At 25.4% G+C, this 8,946-nt stretch overlaps 1 protein-coding gene across 1 annotated transcript in view; it reads right to left on the minus strand.

The window, feature by feature from the left end:
• Positions 1–3,465: 3,465 nt before the first annotated feature.
• LOC117182599 (vacuolar protein sorting-associated protein 51 homolog) overlaps positions 3,466–8,946 on the minus strand; it is a 32,121-nt gene continuing 26,640 nt past the window's right edge. Inside the window, exons 9-10 of the mRNA XM_033375694.1 lie at positions 3,783–3,895; positions 3,466–3,695 (exon numbers count right to left, since the gene is read on the minus strand). Coding sequence (XP_033231585.1) covers positions 3,587–3,695; positions 3,783–3,895 — 222 coding nt within the window. The 3' untranslated portion in view covers positions 3,466–3,586. The remainder of the gene's footprint in view (positions 3,696–3,782; positions 3,896–8,946) is intronic.

Raw genomic sequence — 8,946 nt, forward strand, 5'->3', positions numbered from 1 at the left:
CAAATTCAGTTCCAAAAATATAAATCCACGTTATCATTTTCAATGCTCTAAATTGAAGAATCAATCAATGAATTCAAAAATGTTCAAAATTATACCATTTTAAGTAAAATAATAATATAATAATAATATTTCAATTTTTTATGTTTTTAGCTTAAAATTGCTTAAAATAATATAACTTTAAAAAATTTAAAGTTCATCGATTGATTTCTTAATGAAGATAATAACGTGGATTTATATTTTTAAAACTAAATTTGAATTTTTGAACTCTTATAATTTATAAAAGTTAAAAATTCCCAAATACGCTGTTTATCTGCATTTAATTTAATATTGATTAATTGAAAAGTGCCGGTACCTTACTTCCATTTTATACGTGTAAATTATTGAGCAATTGAATATAAAATTTTATAATCAAAAAACTTTTAAACTTAAATTTTAAATAATTTAAAATTCAAGAGTTCCTCTTTGCGTGTTTCAATTTTTGGTGTATTTTTTATTACTTTGAATGGAAAAATGTTTCGCTTTAGAGTTCGAATTTTTTCATTTTATTCTCGTTTACGGGAAACGTTTTTCTTTCCAAAACATTTCTTTACAATTAACACTAAAAACAATTCGATTAAGTGGTAAATGCTTTATGAAGTATTCAGTAGTGTAGTCGAGTCCTGGTACGGCCTGGCTCTGCTCAGACACTTTCTTGTTACATGGAAAAATTTTCTAGTCATGGTTCATCCATAAACTAGGTTACCAATTTTATGATTTTTGAATTCCCCCGCCCCTGTTCTGCAACCACAGAAAGTACTCAGAATTTATTAAAAATTAAAAAATCCTCGTTCAGATCCGGAATTTTAATACTGTTCGAAAATTTTGCGTTTCTAATAAGAATTATAATTTTTTGTAAAATTCCCTGTTCCACTTCATAATTTTCATTTTTTTCTAAAATATCCCGTTCCAACTTAGAATTATAATTCATTTTATTAAAAAAAATCATGTTCCAGTTCATTATTTTTCTAAATTTTAACATTCCCAGTTTCAAGAAAAATTAGAATTCTTTTGGATAAATAACAGTTTCAACTCAGAATTAATTAGAATTTGAAAATTTCCTGCTTTAACTCAGAATTATATTTCTTTGGAAAAATTTCCTGTTCCAATTCAGAATTTCGTCCCTTTTCGAAAATTTCGAGTATTAGCTCGGAATTTGTTACAATTTGAAAATTCCCGGTTGAATTATTTTTATTTTAAATAGTTTAAAAATCCTTAAAATGATTCGAAATTTTATTTTAAGATCTTGAAACATCTACATGTTGTTTCAAATTTTTTCCAATTCAAAAATGTGATTAAAAGTTTTTCACAACCTCTAAATATCTTTTTAAAAAGGTGGGCTATTTACACCGAAATTTCGGTATTAATAGCCGGATTCTGACGATAAACGTTTACATTTCGTTTAAATTATTTGAAATAATTGCAAATTTTTAATCATTTCAGACCTTCTAAATATCTTTTGCACTTACTCGATTTTTTTAAAAGAATAATAGAAGTTCAAGTGTTATTTATGCATCAAAATTCAACAATATGGCATAGAATTTAAATTTTGTTACATAGAACAATAAAATTGTAACGTTTAAAGTGTGTTTTTTTTAGTTTTGAATACAGTCAGATATTTCTAAATATTAAGTAGTTGTTCTTTTTCTTAATTAAAAAATTTTAAATTGCGTGGTTTTAAAATTAAAAATAGTTTAGAAAGTTTCAATAGTTTTTTCAATCGTTTACATATTTTTAATGTTAAAACCTGGAAATTATAAAATTTCGAACTGATGCGGAATCGTCCTGTAAAATAAATTATTATTTATTTTTCAAATCTCAAAGTAAAATTTAATTTTAAAAATCATTAATTAATTTATATTCACAGTTGATTAGCTAAAAATGTTTTCTATCAAAAATCATCTATTTTAAACGCTTCTGATTTTTAATTCTTTAATTGGACGGAATGAAAATGATCAAATTAGTCGATTCGCTTTCTATGTACAGTGTTCGCTACGGAATAATAATAAAATAGAATAAATTTAAAAAAACCTTTTTGCTTAATTTAGAACTTTTTTAAATGGTCACAAAACCTTTTTTTTATTGAGACCTATGCACACATTTTGAAAAAAGTTGAATATATTGAACCTGACATTTTTTCAGCTTGAATCAAAGAAAAATGCTGTTATTTTGTTTAAAAAAAAATTAGTGTTGTTTCTAGAGTGTAAATATTGTCATTTTTATATTTTTTTGATCGATTTCTAGAAAATTCTTCTATGAGCTCTTTATTAGCTGCTCGCTAGCACCATACTTTTTTTATTCTAAAAGCTTAGTTTTTTAACAAGTCGTCAAAATCGCCCAAAAAAGGTAAAGTTTACAATATTTGAACGGAACAAATTTCAGGTTCGACATATTCAACTTTTTTCAAAATGTGTGCAAAGGACTCAATCCAAAAAACATGTATTTTGACCATTAAAAAAATTCTAAATTGAGCAAAACATTTTTTTTAAATTTAAAATTTGTTATTATTATGCCGTAGCAAAAGCTGCACATAGAAAAAATTCGACATCATTTTTGAAGCAATAGGGAAATTTTTTGGAATTTTCGAAATTTTGAATTTTTAAATAAAAAAAGGGAACAGAAGATACCACCCGATTTCAAACTTTTTTTTCGGATGTCAACCCACACAGTCTTTAAAAATGCATTTTAAAATTCTTTTAATTCAAATTTACACATACGAATCTAAAATGGAAAATTTTTTAAGAGAAAGATTTTCGAATTACGCATTCTAAACTGAATGATATAATACTTGAAAAAGATCACAATTTAACTAATTAATTCAAAAACGGTTGAAATCGAATTTGGGCAGATTTTGTTTTCTTTCTAAAAATTTGTCAAATTACCGGTCAAAAAATAAATTCACTGTCATTTCCCAGGTTTTCTGGTTGCCCGGTCCAGGGGCCACCCTGTGATTTGTTAAAAATATTACGTAAAAGTATCGATTCACCCCCCAATGTTTTATAATTTCTGAATGGCCCCTCTAGCTATAATAAAATTTTGATGCAAGACTGACCGATAAGTTCGAAAGTCTGGCGTGTGGTAGAGAGTTAAGGTTTATTAAAATCATTTGACCCCTATACATACACCATACTCTGCTCTTGATGGCTTTACTTTAATCGTTCTGGAAGAGTGAAGGAATTGCTATCTTGAAAAGGAAAGAGCGAGATAACAAGAAAAGTATGTGACTCCATGACATCTAAATTGTACTCTGACACTGTATTCAACCCCTGGGTACCTCGACCTGCGTGGGAGGTCGAGGCAGACGAACCAAATGAGAAAAGACCTTCTACAGGAAGGAGACATTTTTTAATTGCCCCTTGCTTTCATTTTTAATTCTTAGTGAATTCTAAAAGTAAGAAGACCCAAAAGAACTAGATTCAAAGACTGAAATTGAATAGGAATTTCAAATTTTATTTCATATTTACAGATAAATATTTGAAACTTTAATGGAATAGTATCACTGATTCTGTTGATCAACTCACTTCTCCTTTTGCATCAATTCCAGCATCAATTAATTCCTTTCGCAAATTATATCAACTACACTCGGTTCCATGAGAACAGGTTCCAAACATCTGTGAACTGCACTGCCCAGAATTTCATCAAGTAAAAAGTGAACCAAACTGCAAGATAAATAAATCGGTCAATTTAATCAATAAATTTTAGCGATATTTTGGATAAAGAAATGAGAAGTAGGCAGATTTGCTTACTTTTCATCAGACACGAATCTCCACAAGTAGAGTTGCAAGTAATGTGTATCTACTTGAATTTGTTGCAATCCGTATTTACTAAATGTGCGCAGTCGGACGCATTCTAGAAAAGTCTGCAAAAATACAAAATATTTTCTCAATAGACCAATAAAGTTAAAAGAACAATTTCGTTTTAAATCAGACAGAATGCTCCAGTTTCTATCGTAAAAATAAAGCATAACGTATTTCACAGTTTGATAAAAAACCATTTTTATTTGTTAGAATCATTCGAAGATTACCTGAGAATTCTGAAAAAATAAGAGTTTTTTTTTAATGCAGTATTTTCCGAACAAAAGTAGGTAATCTGGATTTAAACAATTTTTTTTATTTGACGTTTCAACTGAAAACCTACCCCAACATTAAAAATTAATAAAATTATAGTCATCACAGTACCTATTGTCGTCAAAAAAGGTGAATAGGTGACATTTTTTCTAAAATAGGTTGCAAATAGGTGATAAACAAATGTTAAATAAGACAAACAAACAAGTTTTAATTTGTTGTAAACCGGGAGATGACCAGAATTTTTTTTCTTCGATTAAAACGGCCACCCTGAAAAATGGAGTATTTAGATTTCCATTGAGAACTAATTTTTAATTCAAAAAAATTAAAACTATGTTTTTACAAAACCATTTCATTTCTTAACGAACAGTGAAATCCGTCAACAAATTGTTGAATTTTCAAGCAAAAAAGATTAATAGTCTGTATTTTTAAACCATAAAAGTTCAATTATTTACCAAAAAATTAGGCAGATGAATTTCTGTTAAGAAAAATTAATTTTCAATTAAAACAACAACAATAAAAACGAATTTTTTGCAAAAAGTTGAGTTTTATACCAAATTTTTTAATTTTCAATCAAATAGTTTAAACCTAAACCCAAAATACATAAATCTTCAACTAAGCAGTAACATTTTTAATCAAAAAGAGATTAAATTTCTAGAAAAAAATTGATTTTCCACCAAGAACAATTTTTTAATCAAAAATGGAAAATAATTTTAAACAAATTGTCGAATTTTCAACAAAAAAGATTAATGTTAATCAAAAAATGTTATAGGTGATATTTCCACAACAAAATTTTAATTAAAAATAAGAAAACAGTTAGATTTGACCAAAAAATATATATTTTCAACATGATTTGATTTTGACAAAAAAAAAATGATTTTCTACCAAAAAAATACGAATTTTCAACCAAAAAAAAAACATAATTTTTTAACCAAAATTTTGAATTTTTAACAAAAAATGGAGTAGATAAATTTTTCTTGAGAATGCATTTTCAATAAAAACAAAAACGAATTTTCTACCAAACAGTTAAATTTTATACCAATTTGTTGATTTTTCAAGCCAAAAAGCCTAAATCTCTATAAAAAATTTAATTTTAAAAACGAGAACATGAAATAACAAAAACAAAATTAATTTACAATTAATCAGTTGACTTTTCTAACAAAATATTTAAATTTGCAGTTAAAAAAAATTATTTACAACAAAAATAATTTTTTATTTAATTTTTCAACCAAAAAAAAGAACGAACTTTCAACAAAAATTATGAATCTTCAACGAAAAAAAATTAAATTAAAAAAATGTTCAACTTTCAACCAAGGACCGGAATTTTTAATGAATCATTTTTTTGGTTCAAAAGTCGACTTTTTGGTTACAAATTATACTATTTAGTTAAAGATTGAACTATTTTATTGAAAATAGAACTCTGTTGTTGAAAAGTAATTGCTTTTGGTCGAAAAATTATATTGTTTTGTAGAAAATTCATTTTTTTTATTGAAAATTCTTTTTTTTTTACATTGACCTTTTTTGGTTAAAAATTAATTCTTTTTATTTTAAAAATCTATTATTGTATTCTTGTTTAAGAAATAATCTCTTTTACTTAAAAACCATACTTTTTGTGATAATTCAACGATTTTTTTTAGAAAGTCATCGTTTTTGGTCGAAAAATTTACTTTTGTAGAAAATTATTTTTTTTATTGTTGAAAATTCATTTTTTATGTTTGAGAATTAATAATTTTTGTTGAAAAGTCTACTATTATATTTTTGGCGTATAGTTCCAAATTCTACAAATTGGTTGACAGTTTATTTATTTTATTGAAAATCGAACTAGGTTCTTAAAAAGTCACCTTTTTTTGTTTAAAATTAACCTCTTGGTTAAAAAATCTATTTTGATTGAAAGTTAGTTCATTTTATAAAAAAAAATATTATATTCCTTTTTCAGAATTAATTGGAATTCAACTATTTTGTTCAAAAGTTATATTTTTTCGTCGGAAATTCATCCTTTGGATTAAAAATTTTCTTTTACTTAAAAAATCGTCTGTTTGGGTGGAAAATTCAACTATTTGCTAAAAAAATATCACCTTTTGACTGAAAATTCATCTCTTGGTTAAAAATTCTACTATTTGGTTGAAAATTCAACTGTTTTGTTACAAATTCATCTTCTCTTGATCAAAATTGATCCTTTTTGATTGAAAGCTAATTATTTTTATTTGAAAAAAAAATATTTTTATTTTATAATTAATCTAAATTCAACTACTTTCTTAAAAAGTAATATTTTTTAATCAAAATTTCAACTTATTTATTGAACACTTGTATTTTTGGATAGAAAATCAATCCTTTTGGTATAAAAATCCTCATTTGTTAGAAAAGACATATTTTTTAGTTGAAAATTCGTCTCCCTTACTTCAAAATTAAACTGGCTTGTAAAATATTCATCTTTCCAAATTTAAAATTCAAGATTTGTCGATTAGGAAAGTGTAATTAAAACTGTATTTGGTATGAAAGTTGTAATTTTGAATAAAATTGTACTTTTTCAACTGAAAAAAGGTGACAAAATTGAAAATAGGTGACAAAAGGTGAATAGGTGACACACTGTGATGACTGAAATTACCAAATGTTGGCTATTTTTCTAAAATTCCTGAACGTGCTACGTATTTCCTGAGTTTTGTTTTTAGTAAACCACTGCTTCACACTAAGAAAAATTATTTCTGAAAAGTCGAATTTTTGAATTCTTCTCGGAAACAATGAAAGTACAAAAAAAAATTTACATAAAAGTTTACACATCTAGAAAAGTTCTAAAAAATACATTTTGCTCTTTTGTGGTATCTTCCATCGTTTAGAAATAAAAATTCTAATTAAAAAAAAATTCTTTTTGAAAAAATTCCGGGCCTCAAAAATGCTTAATTCCCGAGAAAACTAATAGGAGGCCTTCCTCATAACAGTAAAACTTGTAAGAAAATAGGAAGCAATTAAAAAAATGTGGGTTTGATCAAAATATCTTTATTTTTTTTTCGAATTTTTAAACCATGAAAAGATTGTCAAGAAAATCCCGTTTTTTATTTTTTGCAATGTTTTTAAAAAGTTTCTGCTGATATAAATGAGAGATCCTGTCAGTTTTATGCTATCAGTTTTTTAAAATCAGTTTTATTCATCTTTTTGGCATACAATTTTTATAATTTAGTTGAAATTCCTTTTTTCTTTCTTGCCTGAAAAATCTTTCTTGGTTCTAGATTCATCTTTTTGGTTCAAAATTTAACTATTTTGTTAAAAATTCGTTTTTTATTAAAAACGAACCCTTTTCTTTTAAATTAAAATTTTCGTTAAAAAATCAAATTTTGGAATAAAAATTATAAGTGCTTTTTGGATGGAAAATTCAACAATTTGAAAAGAAACTTTTTTCAATCTTGACTGCAAAATTTATTTTGGTTTAAAAATAAACAATTTATTTGAAAATTCGCCTCTTTTTGATTAATTCGACAATTTTTTATTTAATATTAAATTTCTTTTTTGTTGAAAATTTAACTACTTTGTTAAAATTAACTTGTTGGCAAAAGATTCATAATTTTAGTTAAAAAATATTTCTTTAGTTGAACACTGCACTGTTTTGTATAAAATTCGCCTTTTTAGATGAAAATAAAACAATTTGTTTGAAAAATCAATTATTTGGTTAAAAAATTGTATTTTTTAAAGAATTTAATTGTTTTTTCAAATATAAAGTAGGATCTTTTATAGTTGAAATATTAACTATTTATATTTTTCCTTGATAATTAATCTTCTAAGATGAAAATTCATATTTTAGGTTGAAAAATCAACTATTTGGTTAGACATTTAACTGTTTTGTAGAAAGCTTTCTGGCTATAAAATTTATCTGTTTTGTAGAAGATTAATCTTTTTGGCTTGAAAATTCAAAAATTTAATATAAAATTGTGTTCTTTCTTGACGGAAAATTTTTTGATTGTGAAATTACCTATTATGTTAAAACTTCGTCTTTTGGGATGAATTTTTCCGCTTTTTATTCAACATTAAAATATTTCTGGCTCGAAAATTCAACTATTTGGTTCAAAATTCATTTTTTGTTGAAGATTCATAATTTGAGTTGAAAACTCATCTCTTTGATTGAAAATGTAACTTTTCAATTGAAAATTCCACTGTTTTGTAGAGAATTCACATGTTTGGATTAAAAAACCAAGAATTTGATGAAAAAAATTTTCTCTCAGCTAAAAATCCTTCTTGGCTGAAAAGAAACTATTTTGTTGAAATTTCGTCATTGTCGGATAAATTCAACTGTTTTTAATTTTTAATTAAAATGTATGACTCTTTAACAAGATTTTTACATTTTTAACCACAAAGTGTTATTTTGGTCCAAAAAAAGTTTAAATTCTACTAAGACAGGTGAATTTTTAAATAAAAAAGACAACTTTTTGTTCAACACAAAAAGACAAATTTTCAGAAAAAAATAGTTTGCGTCAAAGAAAGACGAAAAGAGCTGAATTTTAAACGCACAAAAACGTTTTTTAAAAATAAAACCGTTGAATTTGCAACCAAAAAATGTCTTTTTAACAAAATTGTTAAATTTTCAAACAAATAATAAAATTTATAACTAAGAAGATAATCAAGGCTAGGACGGAAGAAGAGGTATGGAAGGTAGTAAATAGAGAAAGAAAAAGAAGAAAAAGAGTAAACCAAGATATTGAAATGATAGAATGGAAGAAATATTTTTTGGATTTGCTAGGAGCTGTAGAGAGAAAACTTGTAAAGGGAGGAAAATATGGTAGAGAAAGAGATGAGGAAGAGGAACTTTCAAGGGAAGAAATAGTTAAAGTTTTAGGAATAATGAAGGATGGAAAGGCAC

Source organism: Belonocnema kinseyi, chromosome 2 (genome assembly GCF_010883055.1).
Source record: "Belonocnema kinseyi isolate 2016_QV_RU_SX_M_011 chromosome 2, B_treatae_v1, whole genome shotgun sequence".
Taxonomy (NCBI): Eukaryota; Metazoa; Arthropoda; class Insecta; order Hymenoptera; family Cynipidae; genus Belonocnema; species Belonocnema kinseyi.